Source organism: Bacillus rossius (assembly GCF_032445375.1).
Source record: "Bacillus rossius redtenbacheri isolate Brsri chromosome 4 unlocalized genomic scaffold, Brsri_v3 Brsri_v3_scf4_1, whole genome shotgun sequence".
In the NCBI taxonomy this organism is placed as follows: domain Eukaryota; kingdom Metazoa; phylum Arthropoda; class Insecta; order Phasmatodea; family Bacillidae; genus Bacillus; species Bacillus rossius.
Window position 1 is genome coordinate 10,983,613 of NW_026962010.1, and position 26,025 is coordinate 11,009,637.

At 35.9% G+C, this 26,025-nt stretch overlaps 1 protein-coding gene across 2 annotated transcripts in view; it reads right to left on the reverse strand.

Annotated features, from left to right (window-relative positions):
• LOC134541681 (chromatin-remodeling ATPase INO80-like) overlaps positions 1-26,025 on the reverse strand; it is a 212,181-nt gene that overhangs the window by 107,284 nt on the left and 78,872 nt on the right. For both annotated transcript variants that reach the window (XM_063385299.1, XM_063385300.1), the window contains exons 17-22: positions 18,768-18,978; positions 16,832-16,931; positions 13,721-13,985; positions 12,096-12,284; positions 8,954-9,133; positions 6,095-6,320 (exon numbers count right to left, since the gene is read on the reverse strand). In XM_063385299.1, coding sequence (XP_063241369.1) covers positions 6,095-6,320; positions 8,954-9,133; positions 12,096-12,284; positions 13,721-13,985; positions 16,832-16,931; positions 18,768-18,978 — 1,171 coding nt within the window. The remainder of the gene's footprint in view (positions 1-6,094; positions 6,321-8,953; positions 9,134-12,095; positions 12,285-13,720; positions 13,986-16,831; positions 16,932-18,767; positions 18,979-26,025) is intronic.

Consider the following 26,025-nt stretch of genomic DNA (forward strand, 5'->3'; position numbering starts at 1 on the left):
AGATTTTTGAAGAATTATACACAAAGAACTGTCAAGTATAGAACATATTAAATAAATAAAAATATTTTTACGACTTATTTTTAATTGGTTTAGCGTAAGCCTATTTTAACTTTTATTTAAAATTAAGTACCTACCTTATTTTCTATCTCCCGGTTTAGTGACTTTGAGAATATATTTTCCCTTGATGAAATCTTAACTCTTTTCTATCTGACGAAGAAGCCAATTAAAATATAAACTAAGACTCGCGCACTTATTGTATGTTAAGACTGCCATCGTTTTAAATTACTGTAATTTTTTTAGTTATAGTCATGCTTAGGATAATAACATAATATGCCTTATTACGCATACATTTCAGTATTCATGAAACAAATGCATTTTTATTTGAAATGTAGAGCAGTTACCAAATTTCTTATCTCGCATATTGATTTTTTAGTATGGCTAGTATTACTTAAACTAAATTTTTGAATTTTCACTGATGTACTCTTTTCCCTTTTCTATGTGATTGAGAAAATATAGCAATATACGTAAACCAATTAAACCAAAATCATCCTGAATTTTTATTACCGAAAAAAGTTAAATACAAAAAAATTTAATATGCGTATTTTATTATTGAATTTATATATATCTTGCCAATACTTATTTAGTAGGTTCCATTTTTTTTTTATTTTTTAAAATAATATCTACCCCTTTTATACTTAACAGATAACGTTGAATAAGAGAAGGTTGTTTTTCCTTGTCAATATCTAAAAGTAAATTTGTACAAACGCGATATATAGTTTAAATAAGTATTTTACTTTTAAAATAAAACCATATTTTGAACGGAACACTGACTATTGGCCCAATACAAAGTTTTAATAGCTAATTTTCACTTCACTCGGGTACAGAATCCCATCATTCAGTGATTTCCGTGGCTAGCTTTTTTGGGATTTCATCATTCTCAAACGACGGTAAAGGAAGCTCCTCTTCAAGGTCGCCTAAGATGCTGATAAGACCTGCCGGGTAATAGGAATCTTGGTCTTGGATTTTCGAAGGGTTGTCTGTGGGTGGGGGCGGGAGGGGGGGGGGGTTGAAGGATAATGTTACGACTGGGCTGGTTAACCAAGTTCTGCCAAACACCACCAGGGGCGTATACGGCCGACACCCAGCGATGAAAGCGATCGCAGCGGCGGAGCTTGGAACTACAACAATTCTTCTGAGAAACCGGACAGAAAATTTAACCTGGGCTCGCGACTTCTATACATTATATATATTCAATGCTATCACTGATCTGGATGGTTCATTATCATGGGCAAGTCAATGAAGAAAAAACACTGTATTGTGAGACAAGCGAGCTTATGAAATGTGAGATTGAAAAATGTAATAAAGAACTGAGCAACATTATTAAAATCAATTATTATAGCAAAGAATTTATAGTAATATAAAAAAAATTTGTCATAAAAAATAATGGATTTCATCTTTATCGACATTAAAATTAAAACACATGTAATAATATGTACATGTCAAGCACAATTACATTGATCCACTGCTTTAACAAATTGTGGTAAGACACTTCAAAAGTGTACATTAAACAATACTACTCCAAATATTTTTGCTGTTATTTCAGTTTTATCGCTATTCACCACACAATCTTGCCGCTATCAATTATGTATCATCGAAAACCAATGTACAAGTAGTGACATGCATGTACGCATACATCATACATACATACTTTTTTTTTTAAAACATGGGGAGGGGTGGGGTTTCCCATCTTTCAGTAATTTTCTGAGGGGGAGGGGGTATGCCTGATTAGATACATAATAAAAGATTGTGGAGAACGAGGAGGGGGGAGGGAGTTGTGGGTGTCTTCTATCTTTTTCACTGCCTACTTGGAAATTGGAAATGTCTTTCTGGAACAAACAACAAACTGTTAGGAGCTTTGATGTTTAGCGAACTTTGCGAACCGTTCTGACTTATTCTGGTGTAAGCAGATAGATTTTTGTATGTTAGGTTTAGTTGGTACTTATAGTGCCTTTTCTCAGAATTTTCAACACCTTTTCCAGTCACTCATAAACTCACTTATCTTACTGTGATACAAACCGTTTTTTTTTCTTCCGTGACTAATCTAAAGAACATGTTAACCGAGGAGGGGGGTAGCACAGCCCCAACCTTGCTCCTTCCTCAGAGCCAGGCCATTTCCTCAGCTTCTACGTGTACTCACCACCCCCCACCCTCCTCCATGATCCTAACTGACTAACAGATTAAGAGGGGGATTCAAAGCCTTTCAAGCAAGAATTAGATTTTGAGGCAAAGTAGACAGAAGAAAAACTGCTAAGCAATCAGCAAAACAAATCTCTTCTTAACTCCCCTTGAAAATAAATTTAATCGAAAAACATCAGGAATTGACGACCTCAACTTTACTTCTCATTAAATTATGGCAATAATTCCATTGCAGCAATTAAAACTGATGTCAGAAATAAAGTGCAAAGGCTGTGTTTTGACTTTTATTACATTAGACTTAGATATGCACTGACTAAAGCACATGCACATACAGTAGACAAAATAACACGCAATATCTACTATAAGTCATGCAACTAATAAAACCATAATTAAGATTGTTTTTACTCAAATTGTACTACTCATGGAAAATGAGCTCAACCTTCATTACTTCCAATCATCAATGTTTTGCTGAGTCAAGAAAAACACTAAATAGAACTTCACAAGTGATACTTGAATGAAAGACTACCTAAACCACTATATAAAAGTTATATGTGCATCAGAGTAATAAATAGCATAACAGTTCCTTCTATCTTGAAAATACATCCCGTATACAAATACACTACAGGCATAAAGAAATTGAGTGGGGCTTACTACAGCACCAACTTATCATATCATATCAGACAGAGCATAAGAATTCAGTGGAAGGAATTTAGTCATAAAAAATAATAACAGCACAGAAGAACACACTGGGCTAACAATGACGAGACAGTTTCAACAATAACAGTAAATGCAGGTAGACAACAAAACCCGGACAACGCAGCAAACATACGAACACAATGATGAACATAAACATATATTATAGTCAACACCAACAAACATATTAAGTTTCCTAAGACAAAACAGTAGCCAGTCATTATTAGCTTCAAAATTCTACTAAACTACACACAATGCTTTGACTATGGAAAATTATTTAAATTAATGATGGAAAATCATTATAGCCTAAAAACTATTGAAATCAATACGGCATATTTTGCTTCCAGTCACTCCTCCTTAACTTCCACTTATCAAGGAAGGATGCACAATGAGGTGAGAGTTGATCCAAACTAAGGTTCCATAGTCCATTTCATTAGATTAGGTAAAATTTGAGTTCCCAAAAATAGTAAAAATGGTCTATGTATCCTTCTGCCACTGTAAACCACTTCATGTGGCTGTCAGCATTCGTAAACAAACATAATGCGATGCTTTCAAGTGTAAGTTGGGAAATGGATATCACAGATATGACTTTTAAAAACTATCCAATTTGAAACAAGTTAATGACAAAGACTATTTTATACAATTCTCTCTATTAAATATTTTTTTTTGTAATTCCCGTTAAAATTATGCTAACATTTTTTTTTTTCTTTAAAATTGTAACCTACTGAAAAATATCAATAGCTTTGACACCAATTTAGGAGATAAAGTACATCATCATTGTTCAAAAATATAAATTTAAAAAAAAATCTATAAAATTAACAACTCATAGAGTGCTGTAAGATTCTTTTCTTTTTTTTTTTTTTTTTTTTTTAAAGCACTTGAAAGTTCAAACAAAGAAAACTCTGGGAAAGAAGCCATGCAATTGACCAATTGCGAACAACTATGATATGTGACTAACATAGGATAAGAATTATATTAAATTTTATTCAGTAAAAATAAAGGCCTTCTGAAAGTATCACTTGATACAACTGCCAGTGTGCTAGTGTTTTCATTTCATTAACAGACTTCGTAATTGAACTGAACAGAAACCAATTAGAACCATGGATTCACTAAATACGTAATTCTGAAATCAAAATTATTCCAGATTTCCAGTTTCAATAAAAAATGAAAGCAAGGGCAATCATTTACAGAGAAGATATCCTTCTAGAGAGAGTAAAGAAAGGAACAAAATTAAATTCCAATGTCCGCAGCTTCTTCATTATTCATTCTGCTGGTGGGAGTCCCCATCATCGCGACGTTCATTCCTTCAGACCCTCTCCCTCCGGTGATTCAGAGTTCCACAACCCTCCAAGCAAGGGAATTAAAACACGCTTTTCTTCTCTCCCTTCACAGAACCCTACATTTCCTTCGTTCTCAATCAGTTGAGAGCTCCAAAGCCCTTTCATCCACATGCCTTTCCCAGTCACAACTCTCGCCTGTCTGCCTCCCACCCTCCCGGCTTAGTCTCTGCGATCCGCGATCCTAGCCAAGTGGCGTCCCCTTGGCAGCATTCCATGGATGTGTGCCTCCCCCTAACTCCCTGCCCACCCCTCCCCAAGGCCCCTAAGGCTGAGCCGCGGTCGCAGACAGCCTGCAATTACAAAACTCCGCAAGTTACCATCGCTCAAGGAACTATTCCAATAATTGAACGGAAATTCCTCAGCAGCTAACATTCCGCCTTCCCGTTTCCACTTTGATACGGAAGCTTGGAATCGCACATAGTTCGCACATACTCAACTGCTACACCAAGAACGCATAGGAGTAGAATAACAAATATCTTTCAAATGCCAAAGAATTATGTAAAATAATTATTCAACAGCACAAAAATAAGTATTTCTTATCACAGTTAAAAATATGCAAGTCTTACAAGTGTTTGTATTTACACTGTATTTTAAAGTTAAAGATAAACCTAAATTCGCTACTTAGTCACCTTCCCCCACTATTTTTTTTTTGAGAGAAGATTTTACAAATCTAAGCTGCATGTGAAAAACTCACGACGTTAGTGTGATTTGGCATATACTATGTATTTAGACACATCTTTAAGATGCAGCAAACTAATTTAATGAATGTGAATGTAAATGACTTTTTTTTTAATCAATTGCAAACTGTAACTTTAAGTCTTACTTTAGTTATTTTGAATGTCAAACATGCAAAGTTTCACGACTAAGTATCAAAATTCCATTTTAAAGTGTAGGAAAAGGAAATGGGGGTTAAAAATAAAGGTTATAAATAAGCCTACCTAGTTTAAAATAAACAAACAAATATACTGAACTAAGTATTTGAAGTATGTATAACAATTAGTTAAAGAAATAACTACTAACCAATTTTCATAAAATTTATTGTTGAAAATTCAATATATTAATAAGTTTTAAAAAAGTAGAAAAAAATTACTATCCAGTAGTGGGATTTTTAATAAAAAAAAATTTTCTTTTAAGAATTACTACAAAAAACTGATATCTTGATTAATGTCAAGTTCTCTATTAGATGACTCGCAGTTCTTCCTGAAGTCCTTTTCGCCTGCTATCATTGAACAGTATTTTACGGACAGTTGATGGAGAAACACAGTGGACGTTGCCATGGAGATTTATTACACTGTAAAAACTTGTAAGTAAATAGTTCCCCCCCCCCCCCCAACCCTGTTTTAGTTACAAACAATGTTACAGCTTATGAATTTTTTGTTTTTAAATTAAACATAGCCTGTATCTATCTGAAAGAATGTAGCTTTACAGCAATGAAAGAATTTTTGAGTTTACTTTTTACAAGCAAGCAAGTAAACAAACAAATAGACAAAACAAATCACTGTTTCATTAAAACTTATCAAAAATGTTATCAACTTTACAAAGGTTAATCAGCGAAGGATTTAAACATGGAAGTCTACTAAAAGACTGCATAAAATACAATTCCAACGTAAAATTACAAAACACAATGACCCTATGGTTTCAGAGATACAATATAGCGTAAAAAAAAATATATATAAAACAGTACTTATGACCATTTGCCTGGTTACTGTTAGCCACAGTTCACCAAGGTTTGCCACATGAAACTGATCTAGTCCATGGTACGAAAGGACTGAATAAGTTGAGTTATGAATTAGTTTATTAGTAAATATTTCACCGGGGTTAGCAAGAAAGATGAGGGAAGATGACGTGGAGATGGAGCCACTCACCAGGCACGATGATGCCGGACCAGCCGAAGCGCGGGGCGGCGGCCCACAGCCCGGCCGGGGGGGAGGGGCGGAGCGCCTGAGAGCGGACGGCGTGCTGCCTCGCGCCCGCCGGCGAGCCATGCCACACCGTCTGCAGCCCCTCTGCGCCGCCGCACAGCCGGTGCCTCAGTGCCTCCCACGCCGCGCGTCGCCAGCTGCAGTACAGCTGCATCGGCCGGGCTCGCACCTGCGCCGACACCCGCGGTTCAGGCCGGGGCTCGGGGAGAGACTAGCACAGCTCAGCTCGAGGGTTGGTGATTCAGTGAACACTCTCGGAGGTCTGGCCTCCTCCGTGCATCTTTCACTGTGATCAGCTGAACAATACAGACTTAATAGTGTGCATGCTACGGAAATTATGATTTTTTTTAATTTTACCACTGTTTTTTAACACACACAGATATATATATACACATACTCTCGATCTCTCTTGATCTCTCTTGATCTCTCTCGATCTCTCTCGATCTCTCTCGATCTCTCTCTATCTCTCTCTATCTCTCTCTCTATCTCTATCTCTCTCTCTATCTCTCTCTCTATCTCGATCTCTCTCTCTCTCTCTCTCTCTCTCTCTCTCTCTCTCTCTCTCTCTCTCTCTCTCTTGCAGCAATGGTTTGTTAGTCAAAAAATTGTTTTGGACAAAATTTTGGAAAAAAAAAATTAAAAGATTTACAAACAATTTGAATTGGTTTTGACGGTGAGCCTACTCAGGGAGTCATGAATTTTTTATTTTTGTCCTACAACCCTAGTTTTTTTTCCACTCCTTGTAGCTATGGTTGGTCGTATCAAAAAATTTTCAGACAAAAGTTTTTGGTATTACCTCTACGAATTATAATTATGTTCCAACGTATGTGATATTTTTCATTTTATGGGAGTTGTTTTTCAAAAAACCTTCCCCATTTCTAGTCCTTTAGTCAAATTTTTCCCATAATTAAATTGGTAAAGATTTTCCATTCCTATATTTTATGTATCAGTTTGGAAGTGATTTATGAAAAATTTTGGCTGTTATTGTGTCCATAAATATGTGATATGAATGTATAAACTTCTGAGTTGACGTTGGTTTTGGGGTCTATGACTCGTAAAACAAAAAATAAATAAAAATTTTCCACAAGTCACACCATGGTAACAGCAACAATAAGAAGTATTTCCTCGAAATCTACCAAAAAGCAAAATTGTGCAAATATACTTGACCATCCATAAATCACAGTAAATCTAATTAATTTCTTACACTGAGTTACCATGTGTACTGATCATCTTTATTTAACCGATTTCAGTAAAATAAATTTCCTATGCAAGCCTTTTTTTGTCCATCAACAAACGAGAAAAAAAGTAAAGTAGAATATTAGGTTGAAGGATAACCAACCTACATAGAAAACAATATGGCAACTGAATCAGGGTGTGTTCCATTACTTCCAACTTCCTTCAAGTCTGATAAAAAAAGCCAGTGGAATGCACTCTCTGAATATTTTACAGGTTCTGCATCTCAGGTTCTAAAACAAGAAGAAAAAAGAACTCTTCTGATAGTAAACATAACCTCAAAGTTGTACACTATGCCCAACAAACGAACAACTGTGCAGCAACAGGCAAAAATATGTTCTGCGAGAATAATATGTGGCGGTGAAGGATGCAAGAAAACAAACAGATGTATAAAAAACAAGTGGGAGAGAGTGTTCCCAATTGAGAGGAAGGAAAAAACTAAATTTTTATTTATCAACACACACACACCAAAACGTCGAGGGGTCAGCCTCAATTCAGGTAATTGTGAGATGTGTTTTCCTTTGGTATTCCAGTAAAACCCAAAAAGAGTTCAATAATCCAACAAAACCGCTGATCTGGCAAGGCTATGGTCCCGAACATGTCAAATACAGACCTCTCTCTATCTGGAGCACTGAAATAAAAAAAATTAATGAATGGATGTGATTTTGACATCCATAAATATTACTAAAAACTTTCACACAAAAATCCTTGAGGATTACATTTGTGCATAGAATTTTTTTAAATTTTTGAAACTACTGTATTACTTCATACATGGGCGTCGCAACCAGGGGGGACGGGGGGACACGTCCCCCCCAATAATTAAAGTCTTCAATTTCGTCCCTTCCAATAATACATTTAGTTTCGTAGTTATATTAAAACTATGATTTCTGTGATATAATCCATATGTTGCGCATGGTGCATTTAGTCCAATCGTGGTAATGTGAGCACTTTTTAATTCGATCTTCGTGTAAAATCAAAATCAGCGCCGATAGCAGAAAGCTGATCTTTGACAGACTTCGAAAATATATATATATATAATATATAATATATAATATATTATATATATATATATATATATATATATTAAGGTAAAATAATGATCAGGAGAGATACTATAATAATAGTGAATATGATCACTTTATTACTTACGTTTGTCTACATGTGCAAAATATTCTTAATACTGTGGTGGCATTGAAGTGTAACATTCAGGTTTCTCCTGATGTTTAAATTAATGATTTTGTGTGGATATAGCACCAGCAGATATGTTGACTGTGTTTTTACAAATTTGTTGTCTGAAAATATTTTTTATAAAAAATAAATTATATATTCCAACCAACTATAACTAGAATATTTAGAAAAGAAAAATGCCTAACAACCACCTTTATGCACCTTAAAACCCCAAATTTTCCCGGGGGAGGATCCCGGGACCCCCCGCTTTTTTTTTCCTCCAGGGGATGGATATTCCCCAACAACTAAATCTATTGAAGTCCCCCCCCCCCCCCAAAAAAAATATATCCTTGCGACGCCCATGCTTCATATACTTCCAAATGGTGTAAGTTCTGAAATGACCTTGGGGCTGGTGTAGTACAGGAAGGCAGGAATGTCGGTCGGCTGACACTCCAGCACTTGCGACGGCCGCGGTACGTGCGGGAACTCTGGCAGCACCCTGAGCTGGTCCGACACCTCTTCAGGCGCGGGTCTCTGCGGGAGCTTCGTCTCCGCCTTGGGGCTGGTCGGGCTGCGGGCACCCTGCAGAGCGGCGGTTCACAAACAACTCTCGCAGGAGTCAGCGTAACCACACCCTCACTTCAGCCACTTTCCCCGCCTCTCGTTTGTCTATATTACAATACACCTTGCCGTCAAAACACAGTTCAACAAACATACATGAATGATTGACTACAAATAGAGACAAGATTTTATGGTTTTATTTTAAGGTACAATGTGCTGTTTTTAAAACACAGGATTTCGGCGTTATTGTTATTTATAAAAGCTGTTTTGGAATACTTATTCCACTAAAATATTTCTATATTTCATACGCTGCATTTTTATGGTAAAATAATTTTTTATAAATTGGTCCAAAACAGATACACTCAGAAAAATAAAAATAAATTAGCAGGCATTTATAGTTTAAAATTGATTAAATAAGTAATGCACAACTAAACAAACAAAATTAATTAGTTTTTCTGATCCAAGCACTTGGTACAACTATTTATCCGGAAATAAAAACATTCCTTGAATTTCAAACTACTATATATATTAATGAGTTGAATAATGTTTTGGGTTAAATGCTTCTTAATTCCATTATTCCATGATTCCATGATATAACTAGCATTTCAGTGCTATACAGTGTATTAACTAGTACAGTAAACTCCCGGTATATCGCGCCCCGATTGATCGCGGAATCGGGTATATCGCGGGTCAAACCATGTCCCCCAGTCAGAAATGAATAATAATGGAATAAATGGTTGATAGCCGATTAGGATAATTTTGCATTGTAACTAACAAACTAAGCATCGGGCAGAAAAAAGCCTAGGCGTAGAAAATGTCCGCAGTGAAATTCTAAACAAGATATCTCCGTACATTATTCCTCTATCTTGTAGTGTTTTCAAATTATGGTCCAATCCAGCCCAGTGATATTTTCTGAAAGAATAGTTCTTAACGTCGCTTTATCTCACAAATGAAGCAGGGGATCTGATAAAGCCCACCGTCCAGCAACATTATCCAGCGTGACTAGGCTGGGGATTGATGTTGGATAGGCTTGGTTGTCGGCAAGCGCTGGGTAGGGAGAGGCGAGCCGAGAATATGGAGAGAGGTAGAGATTAGAGCGGGCAGAAACAGGCCGAGGGGAAGTGGGGGAGGGAATGTGTTCACGCAGCACACAGGCAGAGCATGAGTCACTTGACTGAGCAGCGTCCCTGCGTACAAGGCAAAATCAGGTAGTCCGGTGTTTAAAATTCCACTCCAGAATCATAATTGGTACATCTGTATATAAATGTTTTGTTACAACTTAAACCTACAGACGTTATATTATTGGGTAATTCATTGTATTATACACGTTCATCTTTTTACTTTGGTATAATGTTTTAACATTAAATGGTAAAGTAAATCAGCTAGCGTATTTTTAATCTTTGCCCAGGAATTCCCAGTGGTCCAATACTTACGTGAACCATACTGTACCACTTTTGCCGTGAGGTAGTAAACAATTCCCGGAAATGTTTATGTGTAGCGGTCTCCCGACCTTTAACCAGAGGCTGGGGAATATAATACTTGCCGATCCGAGCAACACACACTCAGCAACTCGACACAGTGTTTGGTGAAATAAGTAAAGACATAGTTTAACACGGTTTTTAATACGGCGTCACTGATTGCGCTAAAATTAAATTGGCGCAATTTTTGTTTCCCACACGTGACCATTTATAATTTACTGTAAGCATGGATAATAAAGTTTAACCACTTGACACGATAGACGATTCTTTATTTTTTATTGTACGAATGCTAGAATAGTTTTTTCCTGTATCTGCGGCCTACTTCTGCAAAAGACAAGCTATCTGTAAGTAAATATAGAATTTTTATTTTGTCAATCAAACTCGGTACTTTGCGATTCATATTCGGTTTGAAGTATCACTACGGCCTTTCTTTTTAGAAGACTTCGACCACAGAATCGTGTGTAACCGCACACACTGCACTTACTTTGTTACGGACACTGACGAAGCAGATACTGTGGCTGACACCACGAGACTGGCAGCAGCTTGTGTGCCGCACGTGTGTATGGCGGCGTGTGGCGCGCTCGTAGGCCGTGCGACAAACTGTGCGCGGCACGCGGAAAAATAAAAACAATTCAACATTTAATATTTATCTTTAAAATTTATTATTTTTCTTTTTTCACCCGCGTTTAGTGAAAACTGCGGATGCAAAGTCCGCACAACGGCGGGCCGTCTATACTGTGCGTGCTTGCCGACCTATTAGAACACAGGCGGTGTTTTATGCCTTTTGACCTTGGTCACATCGAAACATCGCGGTTATGCAACAACGCGGGTAAAAGTTATGTCCCCCGACAACCGCGTTAAATAGGGAGTGTACTGTATTTCGGTGTTATTTCGGTTTTATCGCATTGCACCACGTAATCTTATCCCCAATTATAAAATACCTGAGTTTTCCCTGTTTCCCAGATTTTCACTCCCTTATGGACACCTGAACATGTACAAACATGTTCTGCCAATCCATTCCAAACAACATAGCTTACTGTTTCAAAACAGTGTGTACACACAACAAAAAAATGGCCAGGTATCACATGTCTAAAAGACTAACGAGTCCGTTGTTTTAATCCACATACTTCCAATCTATTATTTGCTATTTTTTTATTGTAAACAACTCCAGCTGAATAAGTTAAAATAAATAAAACATAACATTGAATCAACAAAAAAATACAGTTGAGTTTCATTGTAAAACCAGAGAGGCAACTTGCAACAAAAGAAACTATGACAGTACAAAACCAAATTTGCACGCACTAATATTGTCAGTTATAAGAAAGCTCTGACCTTTTTAGTGGCTAGCAGGACAAACGAGATTAATTTGCACACTGTGATAATTTCTTTTTAGGGATTTTTTGAGCCAATGAAAACTAATGCACATGACTGTTTCATGCAATCCACCAAAGAATAAAAACTAACATAGGTCATTATTTAATGTAGTGCAGTGTGAAGGTAGTCACCTTCCCAGGAGAACTTCCAGCTTTTGCAGCGACAGGAGAAGACTTATGAGTTGGACTGCTTAAGGGCTTCATCATGGGCTTAGGAGAATTAGTGTCCTCACACATCACATCAACATCCTCCGATACACAGGACTTCACGAACGTCCTCTGCTGTGGGATTGTTGAAGATGATGAACGAGAAGTGTTTTCCTGAAGAAAAATAATATGACAAACATAATTACATCTCAGAACAAATACTTCCAAAACTACCTCACATTAAAATGTACATGCAAGTTGGAAAAAACTCTTTCATAATAAGACTCATAGCATCATTTAAATTGAATCTTGAGGGGCATGTATTTTTTTTGTAAATAAAATTAATAATATGAACTATTCAATTCAATGGTTATAATCATGTTACACGTCAAGATTGGCCAGCTAGGCAACCTGAAAGTAACATTCATTAATTGTGCCGTTTATTTGTTGTGTTTGACACGCATAATTTTTTCCTTATATTTTATTTTTTGCTCTTTAATTTTTGGTGTAGCATTTAATTTTCAGTCCCCATCGGAAGCTCGGCCGCTACAATGCTGGTCATCCTGCAAGTTTTCCCTTCCCCAATTCCTTGCCCCAGCTGTTTCGGCAGTCCCTTCTGGTTTCTCCCGCCTGTATGCAGTAACCTTGCACGTTACCAGTGACTTTAGCACGTCTCATCTCTGGTACTCTAGCTATCATCATCACAGCCGCATAGGTATCACAGCTGCTCTGTCTCTCTTTCGTCACACACTACTGTCTCCTGTTCCAACTCCTCTGAGCATGCACAGCCGATAATAGCGCTGTTTTCCAGACGGCTCTGCACAGTGCTACCTGTCGACGCAACGCGGTTCTCACTAAGCTCGCTGTTTCTTCCCCTCCCGCCCTTCTTCAACACTTCAGGAGTATTCGAGCCAGAATTCCCACCTTCCCTGCCCGGGTCCTTATCATGTCACCTGCCATCTTCAATTCATGTTTCAATAAGCAAAAGGTGTGAAAACAAGCTAAAAATAAAGAGTTAAAAAAAAAGAGAGATTATGTTCCAATTAAAAACTAAAATACATGTGCATTTGCAATTCATGCCTTTCTTAGAATGGGTTATTTGGGGTGATTTAGTATGATAAAAAAAATTTTTTTTAGCCAAAATTTGTTTTCTCCTGTATTGGTTCTTCGGAATCGGTGAATCGGCACCAGCAGTAAAGGCGTATCAGCATATCGGCAACATTTTATGAATCGGTACAGAGCAGTTCGATATGACGGGAAAGTCATCAGTTAGACAGTCCACCAGTTCCCGACCGATCAGTCCACCGTCCTTGCTCACACATGGCAACTGATAAGTCTGTTGTTTGGACTTGTGTATGATTGGACTTGTGATGTTTTTTAAATTTGTGTAAAGATGTCGGGACTTTGAGACATTCCTTATATCGAGACTGTGTTTGAACTTCCCGCGCTGCTGGCTGCGGTAGCGCCACTAGCCGGGAGCGCCGGCAACTAGTCAGTCTTTGTCATCGCGCCGCCCGCGGCAAGTCGTTCCGTCAGGAAGGTGGTGTCATCAGTCCACTGTCGAAACACCCGCACTGACACGGTTTGAACCGATCGTAGGGCAGGCTCACCCGCGCGACCTTGCGGCTGCGCAGGATGCGGTGCTCCACGGTCTCGGGCGTGCAGTGCAGGATGTGCGTGGCGTGGGCGTGAAAGGAGCAGCCGACCCGCGCGGTGAACACCAGCCGGGGCAGCACCGCGCTGGCCCGCACGCCGGGCGGCGACGTGGCCTCTCCCGGGGCCAGGAGGAAGGACACCGCCCCGCCGGGCGCCCACCAATGCAGGCGGTGGTGCAGGCGGGCAGCCGCCTCGTCCCGCTCGGCGACGTGCAGCAGCCTGCGACAAGACACGCGCGCGTTCCGCCTCGCCGTGGCGGTGATTCAAGCTTCACATTTGTCGAACTCTTAACGGTCCAGGACCTACAAACGAGGCCACGTATTTTTATGCGAAACAATTTTGAGACCATTTGCTAAAACAACAATATAACATTGGTTGAATCTATTTCAGACACGTGTCTTGTCAGCACACGAATCGCAGTAATTCAGCGAGGGAGCAAAATCATCCCGTATTTGCCTGGTCAGAATACGGCGATGGCGTACCTATCTTGCTGACGACCGCCGATTAAGAGGCAGAACCTGCTAAACGTGGGCATAGCTCATTGCAATATAATAAAACGTTCACGCTTATTCGTGAAAATTATCTACCCCTACCTATGAATTAAATTTATTGCGAAAGAAAAAAAAGACTCAAGAAACTTGAAGTTATTGCACAGGTGCACAAGTAAAAAGTGGATGTGTTTCTATGTTTTAAACATTTAAACACTAAAAACACTCAGTAAACATACCTACAAAAAAATTTTTTTTAAGATGACTTATTAAAAAATTTTGGTTTGTACTGCAACATTATTCACACATTGCTTTATATTATTAATGTATATATTATCAATATTATCATGTATAGACAACAAAACAACTTTTAATTTTAAATTTACTGGTTTAAGAAAATGCAACACCAGTTGGATTTAATTTTCTTTATTTGAAACCTATCTGCAATTGTTACGTGTACATTACTCCTTTTTAATTTTACTATAGTTTGGATATATTTGCCTTGGACTCCTGTGAAGTGTGAAAAAAAATTTCACCGTATATTAAAATTCTACTAGAAAAATATTAGATATTCGTGAATATTGTGATATTTCATTCAAAATTTGATTCAAATGAGAAAAACAGTATTTGCAGAAACCTATATATCTCTATGCATTTAAGAATATATTTGTATTTAACTCTTAAGTATTTATGTATGGCCATGAAAGTGAAAATAATAATATGAAATGAACTAAACATATACATTATATAAGCAGATAAAAAAATTATAATAATAAAATATGCTCCTAATTTATAATTCATTATCTTTAGAATTAAATACTGTGAGTCCTAAAAAATTAAATTTGCTTTTAAAGAATCTGATTTCCAAGAATGCATAAAAAATTCAAAATGATAATGTATTGTGTAAGTAAGATAGTAAAATTCAGAAAATTTTGTGATCCCTTCAGTTTATAACATTTCTCTTTCTTCTTTGAAAAATATAAAACAGGAGTTCTACTGTGTTATTTAAATTATAAATTAGTATGCTGCATATGCAATTAATATTAACCTACAAGAGTAAAATAAATTTTTTAAATTTTCTGAAAAAGTAAAATATTATGTAATATTTATGATCTGAGGTTAAATCAGAATCTGCATTTAAAATAGCAGTATTTACAGCAGAACTCTGTTATAATATTCCTGCTCATAAGGGTTTCCTGCTTATAACGTTTCACGAACTATGCAGTTCCTGTTTATAACAATTGTTTTCTAAAATTAATTAAATGCAAAAAAAAAAATTAAAAACCTCTGTCTGTTGGCACCTTTGTCTTGGAAAACAAGTAACAAATCTTTCTATTCCTTGCCATTCTGGTGTTTTTTTCTCCTTCAGATGTACATACATAGTTCTACAATATTTTAGTTTGCCAACCGTTCCGCGATGGCACAAAAAAAACACTATTTATATTGCTTATAGAATTCAATTTATTTCATTCTAATACGAATCCACAAAAAAAAAACATGTTCTAGTAACAAAATAATTGGTCATAGGCATTTCCACTCTAAACGCAATCGTGATTGTGAGATAATTTTATTGATATGAGGCAGTGTCTGTAAAGACAAAGAAAATAGAAGCTTGAAGCAAAATGAAGTCAAAGGAAATATTTTTGGCTTGGTTTAAGCAAAATTGAGCATCAAGTGTACCCATCAGTGGTTTTAACTTGAAATTGATTTACATAACTTGAGTCCATTGGTAAAAAATTCAAACATTGAGATAATTAAAATTGAAATTGATATTTCCTGCTTATGTTTTTTCCCCCTTATGCACCCCTTGAAAAACATTTTAACAGGGTTCTACTGTATGTATCAGCAATATTGAAATCAGGTAAAAACCCATAGTTATGTATTCAAGTTGTGAATAAAAAAAAGATGCCTTTACTGTAAGTACATAAATATTTTTGTTTCAAAATAAGTAATGAGCTTGAATAAAATAAATATTATGGATATGAAAGTGAACTTTTATCACTGAAGTGTATATTTTTAGTTCCCTATAACGAGTCTTTATTTCCATGTGAAGTAGTTGTTAACAGACACACTTTGTTATTTGTAAAGTTTAAGTCATGAATGAAGTCAATATTACAAAATTTGATTTTGCTAAAAGAAAAAAAAGGGGGGGGGGGGGGGGGGGGGGCAGTATGTGAATTTTAAATGAATGGAGATGCTTTGCAAATGAGATGGTTCAGTTAAATTTATGAAAATCCCCAACTATCAGAAAAAGTTAATTATACCTTCTCAAACTCAAAAGTTCCAAATATTAAATATAATTGCAGTTCCAATATGAAATAAATAATTCTGTGTAGCTGTTGCATTAACTTTCCCCAAGAATCGCATGGTAATACATAACAGGAGGAACGAAAAGTAACTGAAAAAAATCAGTAACTAATTGATGTTCCATTTTACGTATTACAAAAATTATATTTTATTAAAGTCCAAAAAAATTAATCTCGGAGGGCTTGAAAATAAAGTAATGCTTTTCCTGTAAATGTAGTATATCCAAAACCAATTATGAAATGAAACTGCCACAAGTTCTGGAACACTCACACGAACAGCAGGCCTCCCAGGACCAAGCGACTGAGCTCTGCAGGACTTAGGTCACAAAACCTTGTGAACGAGAAACAGCTGTCCACCTGAATTCTGTGCCCTGGGGAGAGAAACAAAATGTGCATAAATAAACCTTGTGCAACAACCAGAGGTAAAAAATTACACTGTGAACTGCGATAAAGCCAAAATAACATATCAATACACAATACACCATGTAACATCGAAATGCTAGTTAATACACCATAAAGCACTGAAATTCATTAAAAAAATTCATGAAATAATCAGCAAATTTAATCAAAACTCAACTCAGATTAATACAATATAATTCAATGAATGTAAATAATTTATATGGAATCAGTACCAAAATGTATGTACCGAATAGATTGGAAAAGTTTTGCTTTTGCCCTTGACATTGCAACTGTTATTAGTAACTAATTTTAACATTACTCCATTAGTAAACTTTTCAAACAGACATACACAGGCTGATTTATTTATATTGTTCCCAATATTAGACATGCTTATTACAAATTATAATATTGTAAAGATGCTTCATGTACAAGTCAAAATGATACTGTTTTGGTGAAGTATCATTGAAAAAGTAAGTATAATATTTGTAGAAAATTGTGCTAATGGATAAACAGAGTTCATAAAAAATAAAAACAATAACAATGAAATCTCTCATTTTAAAAACAAAATTGGCCTAAAAATAAAGCCATAAAATCTTGTCTCCAGCAATAACTATCAAATAGATTTAGTAAACTGCAGACTTACCTAGTAAATTTCAGACTTGTCAATGTTAAATTTTTGAATTTACTACATTTCCAACAGTATTATTCTTACAATGTTATTCATTCCTTGAATCAAAAATCTTTCAATTACTAGAGATTTGAGAGTTTGGTAATTTGATCGAATCCATTCCTTATATTTCTATGTTCGGGATATAAACAATTTATTTTTGTGTCAAAAAATGTTTCCTGGAGTGCTAAACAAATAACCACAGAGCACTGTAGCTGGTTGCTAGCACAAACACTACTTTGCTAGCTTCTTTGGGGATTAATAATGTACATAGTCCTTTTTAACTACACAATGCTAACATTAAAAAAATATATCTGAATTTTCCTTCCTAAAAAATTTTTTCTTCTAATCTTTTTCCTAGAATATTGAATTTTTTGAATACTGAAGATTTGAGGATTTGAATGGCCCATCCATAATTTAGACATATAAATAATACAGTTAATTGATTTTAGCAGGAGCAGTATCTTGATTAAAATTGCAGTCAACAAACACACTTCCGACGGTTGGGAAACAAATTATTATAATCCAAATACTCTCCTATGAAAAAAAATATATATGATTGAAGGTGTTTCGATTGGTGCTCTGTTTTCCTGGAACAAATTTTAGTGCTATCCTTCGAGGAACATATGACAGTGAAATCCCTTAAAAAATACTTTTCTTAAATAAATATATATACATATTAATAATAAAGTAATTTATACTCTACTCATACTAAATGTACATCTAGTAATGATCAGAACACATTAATACTTGAGTAGATTTTAATGTTCTAGTTTCCCTTAGCTGTCAAACATTTAACTTACCTCATAAGATGTTTCTAGTTTGATAAATGAATGAATGACGTTTATATTTTCGGGACCAAGTACAAATTGTTAAATACTACATAATATATAGGATGTTTGAATGGCAAATTTATCAAAACTGGCATCACATAAGCATCTTATAAAGTATTTCCTCACCAAAATACTTATTTCCTTATACTAGTAATTCTTGTTGAGTGACTATATAGCTGAGACAGAAAGGGTGTCAGAAGTTGTTTCGTATCTCTGCATAAATACCTACACTAGTTGCATGTCATTACTGCCCTGATACAAATGCAGAGAGGAAAACATGTAACTGCAAGGCAAGTTAACATCCTTACCTCGTTGCACGCGCCGAGGGAACAGGGAGCGATGGACGTATTCAGGGGAGAAGACGCTGAGCATGTTCTCGACAATGTGTCGCTTGCTGGGAACACAATGGTGAAGGAGCCCTTCCTCTAACACCAGGCGAGGCAACACGTAGTCGTCCAGGGCTACGAACAGCGGTGACTTGGCTTCGTGCCGCTCAAACAGCTCCGGGTGATTACACACCTTCACACAAACAAAACAGTACAACACAGCATCCATAATAAAGCAATGACATCATCATGTACTAGCTAATACCCTGTATGCGTTGCTATGCCTCTTTCAATTTTTTTGTAATTTTTTGAAGTAGTTACACATCTACAAAGCATCTCTGTTTATATATCTCTCTCTATATTATATATATTATATATATTATATATATTGTATATATTATATATTATATATATATACAAACACACCCACACACCTATGTCCCTCTATAAATCTCACTATTATTCTTTCTATATATAATAATCTCTATATCTCTCAATCTATATATATATATATATATATATATATATATATATATATATATATATATATATATATATATATATATGCATCGCTCTAATCTCCATATCTCTCTCTCTTACGTGATTACTGATTAGGTTTCTATTTATACCTCAATCAATCTCCCTATCCATATATCTCTATACTACTATATAATATAACCCTCACTCTATCTATATGTCTCCCTCTCTTTATAAATATATACCTATCTCTATGTCTTTATCTCTTTATGTCTATACCTTTATATTTACAAAACAGAAGATAAACACACAAACATTCATTTATACAGTAGAACCCCGATTATCCGTGTTAATGAAGGGGACAAGTGAGTCGGATAATCGAAAATCGCGGTTAGCCGAGTCATGCTTGCCTCAAAGGTCATTAGCCCACAGACATCCATCTGTGGACATTCGGAGATTACATATATACACATGCTTTGTGTGCGTGTGCGTTGTTGACATAGAAGCGGACTGCTTAGAGCTGGGCAGCAGTGGTTTTTAAGTCTTTCGTGTGCGGAGACGTGGGCACGCGAGTCGATGTTGCACCGAGGTGTGTGACTAGCCGCCCGCCAGTCCGAGGGCCCAAGTAGTCCAGGAAACCAAGACTTAAAAAGACACAAACCTGTGAAAAATTTGTCCAAAGCTGAATTTTCGCACAGTGGTAGATTAGACTATGCTTAATAACATACCGAAAGTTTACCGCTGTAGACCTTGTGCGTATCACCGAAAATTTGCATTTAAGTCCTAGATGACATCGACTTACATCAGTCCATTAAAATGCTACCCATTTGTACAGTTTTTAATTTAGACTGTCCATAAAATTACCAAAATAATCTTGAGACTCTAATACAGCCATTAATGTTGTAAAAAGCATTAATTGTTAATATTAAAGATATTATATTAAGCGATTAATTCATGACATATTTTTTTTTATCTTTGCCACCCAGATAAAAATACGATTTACACCAATTTGATGAGCCCAATGCGAAAAATGTCCAAATAAATGCTTTTGGTTATACCTTTAGCTTTAAGACAGTATATTTATAAAGAGTCTAACGTAATTAGCTGGCTCATTAAAGCGGCCCGAGGGTTGTAGTGTACTGCGGCCGTACTAATCTCTCACAGCCACCGCCGCGCTGGCGCGGCAAAGCGACACACTGCGTACTGCGACACTCATTCAACTTGGTCTTATTTATGGATTATTAAAACATAGCTAATTCATATGAGAGGGTGTATTTATGTTACATGTAATGAGATATGCATTTTTTTCTTATATGAATGTTTTTTGATACAATACAATTAACAATAAACGATTTCTGCTTGGAACTTGTAAATGAAAAACTCTAGAGGACCTCTGGTTTTATATCTGCATGGGTTTATTCTGTTTAAAAAATTTTATTATGAAAAATTATTTTTTTAGCGACAATTTTATTAAATTTTATTTCTGATACATCGTTTTATTTTCAATCAGAACAATGCAAAATTTTGATGTAGCCAGTATTCGAAAATATTAAAAATTATATATTTACTTCTTTAAAATCAGTTTACTACATAAAAATTGAATAAAACGATATATCGTAAATGTACTCTGAGTTTTTTTTCACTTTTATAACATAATTCTTATAATAATAGTTTTTTTTTCAGAAAATAAATAAAACACGAGTTGTGTTGTAAAGTTTATAGGTAGCATTACATATTAAGTTTTTTTTTATAAGTTAATGTATTTGAGTACTGCGCCTAGCTGATGTCGTTGGATTGCTAGTGGAAAAGAGCCGTGGTGGATGTTTTTGCAAGAGTTTGACCGTATTTTATGACCCTACCTGTGAGAGGGTGTTCGTACCAGAAATACCAACGGTTAAGGAAACTATCCATTCTCTGTAGTCACGTACGGGTGCGCTACTCGCGTAATATCGTCAAATATCACAACTTTCCGGGACGTTCTGTCATTTCTCGGTTAGCTCTGGTTTCACCATAGTAAACGGAACAAAATCTTGTCTGTAGTGATTTCATATTCCTATTACCGTAGCAGTATGGCGTTTGAGGAAAAACCAAGTTTGCTGTATACTGAGAGCCTACTTAAAAAAAGAATTTATGGAGTTATTAAATTATTTACGAAACACAATATTGTGGATCGTTTGGGAAATTATCATTTAGGACTTAACTGCTCGTTATTTGTGTGATCACAAGGGTTACATCTGTAAACTTTTGACATGTTACTAAGAAACGTTTATTCTACAACAGTACAAAGTTTCTGCTGTGGGATAATTATCCATGTTTCTTAACAGCGAAATTCGTCCCAACCCGAGCTTACTTCGGCAACCTCACAGTAAGTAGTACACACTACACGGCTCGGATTGCTTCAGCCGTCAGACTAATTGTATGAGACACTTAAAAAATATACCAATTTAAAGATGAATAAATATGCAACAACATTTACTTCAAGCGATTTTCATGTTGAGCTCTTTAAGTTTATGTAAAATGTATTTATATTTCCTTAAAATTGAATGAAAGTAAATTCGTTAACTTTAATGCATTAAATTGTTTATTTTATAGAAAGATGTTTAAACTTTGTACTTTTTATCACTATCCTCAGATAGGGCAATGTTTATAGATTATTTTTGGTTCCATACTGTCAGTCTACTCCATAAACTGCATTTGCAATATCCATTATTATGAATCGTTGCAAAAAATTGTCATTTTGGGCTTAACTGCTCGTTATTGGTATGACGCACAAGGTTTGCATCGGTAAACTTTTGACATGTTACTAAGAAATGTTCATTCTACTACTGTACAAAGTTTCTTCTTTGGGATAATTTTCCATGTATTGAAAACCTTTGTTTCTTAACAGCGAAATTCGTCCCGACCCGAGCCTACTTCGACAACCTCGCAGTAGTATACACTACGCGGCTCGGATTGCTTCAGCCGTCAGACTAATTGTATGAGACACTTAAAAAATATACCAATTTAAAGATGAATAAATGTGCAACAACGTTTACTTCAAGCGATTTTCACGTTGGGCTCTTTAAGTTTATGTAAAATGTATTTATATTTCCTTAAAATTGAATGAAAGTAAATTCGTTAACTTTAATGCATTAAATTGTTTATTTTATAGAAAGATGTTTAAACTTTGTACTTTTTATCACTATTCTCAGATAGGGCAATGTTTCTAGATTATGTTGGGTTCCATACTGTCAGTCTACTCCATAAACTGCATTTGCAATATCCATTATTGTGAATCGTTGCAAAAAATTGTCATTTTGGGCTTAACTGCTCGTTATTGGTATGACGCACAAGGTTTGCATCGATAAACTTTTGACATGTTACTAAGAAATGTTCATTCTACTACTGTACAAAGTTTCTTCTTTGGGATAATTTTCCATGTATTGAAAACCTTTGTTTCTTAACAGCGAAATTCGTCCCGACCCGAGCCTACTTCGATAACCTCGCAGTAATATACACTACGCGGCTCGGATCGCTTCAGCCGTCAGACTAATTGTATGAGACACTTAAAAAATATACCAATTTAAAGATGAATAAATATGCAACAACGTTTACTTTAAGCGATTTCCATGTTGGGCTCTTTAAGTTCATGTAAAATGTATTTATATTTCCTTAAAATTGAATGAAAGTGAATTCGTTAACTTTAATGATATAAATTGTCTATTTTATAGAAAGATGTTTAAACTTTGTACTTTTTATCACTATCCTCAGATAGGGCAATGTTTCTAGATAATTTTGGGTTCCATTCTGTCAGTCTACTCCATAAACGGCATTTCAATATCAATTATTGTGGATCGTTGCAAAAAATTGTCTTTTTGGGCTTAACTGCTCGTTATTGGTATGACGCACAAGGTTTGCATCGGTAAACTTTTGACATGTTACTAAGAAATGTTCATTCTACTACTGTACCAAATTTCGGCTTTGGGATGATTTTCCATGTATTAAAAACCTTTGTTTCTTTACAGCGAAATTCGTCCCGTCCCGAGCCAACTTCAGCAACCTCGCAGTAGTACACACTACACGGTTCGGATCGATTTAGCGAGCAGACACATTGTACCAGGCTCTCAACAAATAAACTAATTTAAAGTTTAAGAACTTTGCAACTACTTTTATTTAATGTTTTCACATCGGGCTCTTCGTGTTTTTGTAATACGTATTTCCATTTGTGCCTTTTTTTTTCATAACACCGCTCTTCTAATATTATTGAATAAATAGCATATTTAGTCAAACGTAGTGAAAGGTTTTTAAATTTAATCATTGAGAATAATGTTTTGAGTAAGTTTTGGTTTGCTATTCTGAAAGTATACTATAATAATTACGTTTGAGTACCATATTGTTGAGTGGTCAGTAAAGTATTATTTAGGACCTCACTTCTCGTTTTCGGTGTTCCGCGTAAGGTTTGCGGAGGTAAACATTTCAAATGTTGCTAGAAAACGTGAATGTTACCACTGTTTTAAATTTCAGTTGGGAGCAAATTTTACAAAGATTAAAAATCTTCGATTTCGTGGGAGTGAGAGTGGCCACAGCGCTTGCGGCTGTGGCTCTGTCGCAGTGCGTAGACGACATTGATAAGCTCGGGAGTCTCTAGTGATCCTATAAATTAAGCTAGACTTTTGAGAGATATGTCCCTGTAAAGCTTAAGAACTATACAACAACTTTTGTTTAAGAAATATTTGCGTAAGACCCTTTATTTGTAAGTGAATTGTCTTTTTATTGCCTTGACTGATGTAAAAAAAAAACTTATTTCATTAATTAAACATTTTTTTCTTACCTTTAATATTAACACTTAGAACTTTATTCGTTATAAATGTGTGTATTGGTGCTTTAAGAGTGCGCGATACATGTGGTTCCGAGCAGCAAAATCGACGTTTGCGGTGGAGCAGATTCTGTAAATACCATGACATAAATTGGATTTTGGTAAAATATTATTTACAGAGTAAGGATGGATCTTAAAATGTTATTACTCGAAATATCGGTATGCGTATTATTTTATTAACTAATTATTCCTAAAAACGGCGAAGTTTAGTAGACGAATGCTAGTATAATTTGATTGGAAATGGGAAACAAAATAATAATATTATACAACACATATGTGTGCATGAGTTAGAAACAGCAGGATGCATTTAGAAGCAATACCAGCTGAAAAATCTGTTCCGCCGTAACCTTTGTAATCGGTATACGAAGAACGAATTTTACACATCGTAGTTCACGCGTCCACACACAGATTTCGGGCACTCCGCACGCAGAGGAGCATCCGAGACCGGCCGCAGCGTGGGAAGATAGCGCGGGAAAGGGCGGGCGGCGCCGGGCTGGCGAAGCCAGTGCGCATTCCACGTTCACATGCTGGTGACAGTAGATAGGACAAACTGAATCCTTAAAAATGAGATCATACCATGTTTCACCAACATCGGAAAAAAAAATTACAAGTTTTGATCTCTTTAGTTTATTACATATCCAGTTATTATAATTACATACGGCCATCTTTGTATTGTCTCGTGGTAATAATGGGACTTGAAAGTAAAAGTATATAATTTAAAATGTCACTGAAAACTAGATGCTGCGTGGCATTTTGCTGAAAACGAAAATTAGAGCACGTTGGCCTGTCGTTCTCCATATTACCTGCTAGGGCTGCTACTGTAGTTTTTGTAGTTGAAAATTAAAAAAAAAATAATAATGGAATGGAAAATAAGTATAATAAACAGAAATAAAATTCATTACTAAACGATTATCAGTTTCAATCTGGCTGTATAATTAATTTGGACTTTACTAGTGCAGAAAAATAATATATAAGTAAATAAAATTATTGAACTTTACTATAAATAAATTGGTGGTCATGTGGGTAAAGGCGTCATAGCTCTAAACTAACGTTTGAGGGTTCGAATCCACTTTTAATCATTTTTTTTCTATTGCGGAAATAGTTTAACGTCCCATTATAAGGACTAACATAAGCAATTTTACAATATCAGTAGCCTTTATCGAAACAATATAAAATATGGCGACTACAAAGGTGCCAACTACCACACACTAAACCTTTCTCAGGTTGTATCTGGCTGTAATTTTTTTGTTGTCAAGTTGCAAAGAAATGGTATGATCGCAAGGGTATTGTTTACAAATTTAAGCAAACGATCATTACTATGGGAGTGGCGCCTCTCCCTTTACTTACTCTATGTGCTGCGGCCGGAGGTTTTTTTCCCCCCTCGTTGCAGTAATAGTCGTTAATATTTAATGATATGTTGTTTATAACGACAAAATACACACAAGTAATACCAAATATATTTAGTTCGAAAAGTTAAAGAAATAAAATGGGTAGAAAAAGGGGGGGGGGGGAAATGGGCCAGCCCCGATTTTACAAAGGCAGCGATTTTACGAATGCCATCCTTGGAACCGTGAGCCAAGGGCGCCCATACCCATGGGCAGGGTAGGGCCGTGGCCCCCTCCCCCAACTTTCAGGAAGAGGAAAAAATGTATGGGTTTTTGAGGATTTTTGGCAAATTGTAATTTTTGACACGTTTTGTCAATTTTTGAAGGTCTGCCCCCCCCCCCCCCCTACAAACTGCCATATGGGCGCCCTTGCCGTGAGCATACGTAAAATCGTGGTTCTAGTATTATTAAAATGTGGGAACTAACAAGTTCTAGTGTTGTCACAAAAAACGAACTCGAACCCAAATTTATTGACACGAACTTGAACCGAACTATTTCAAAGTTCGGTTCGAGTTCGAAATTT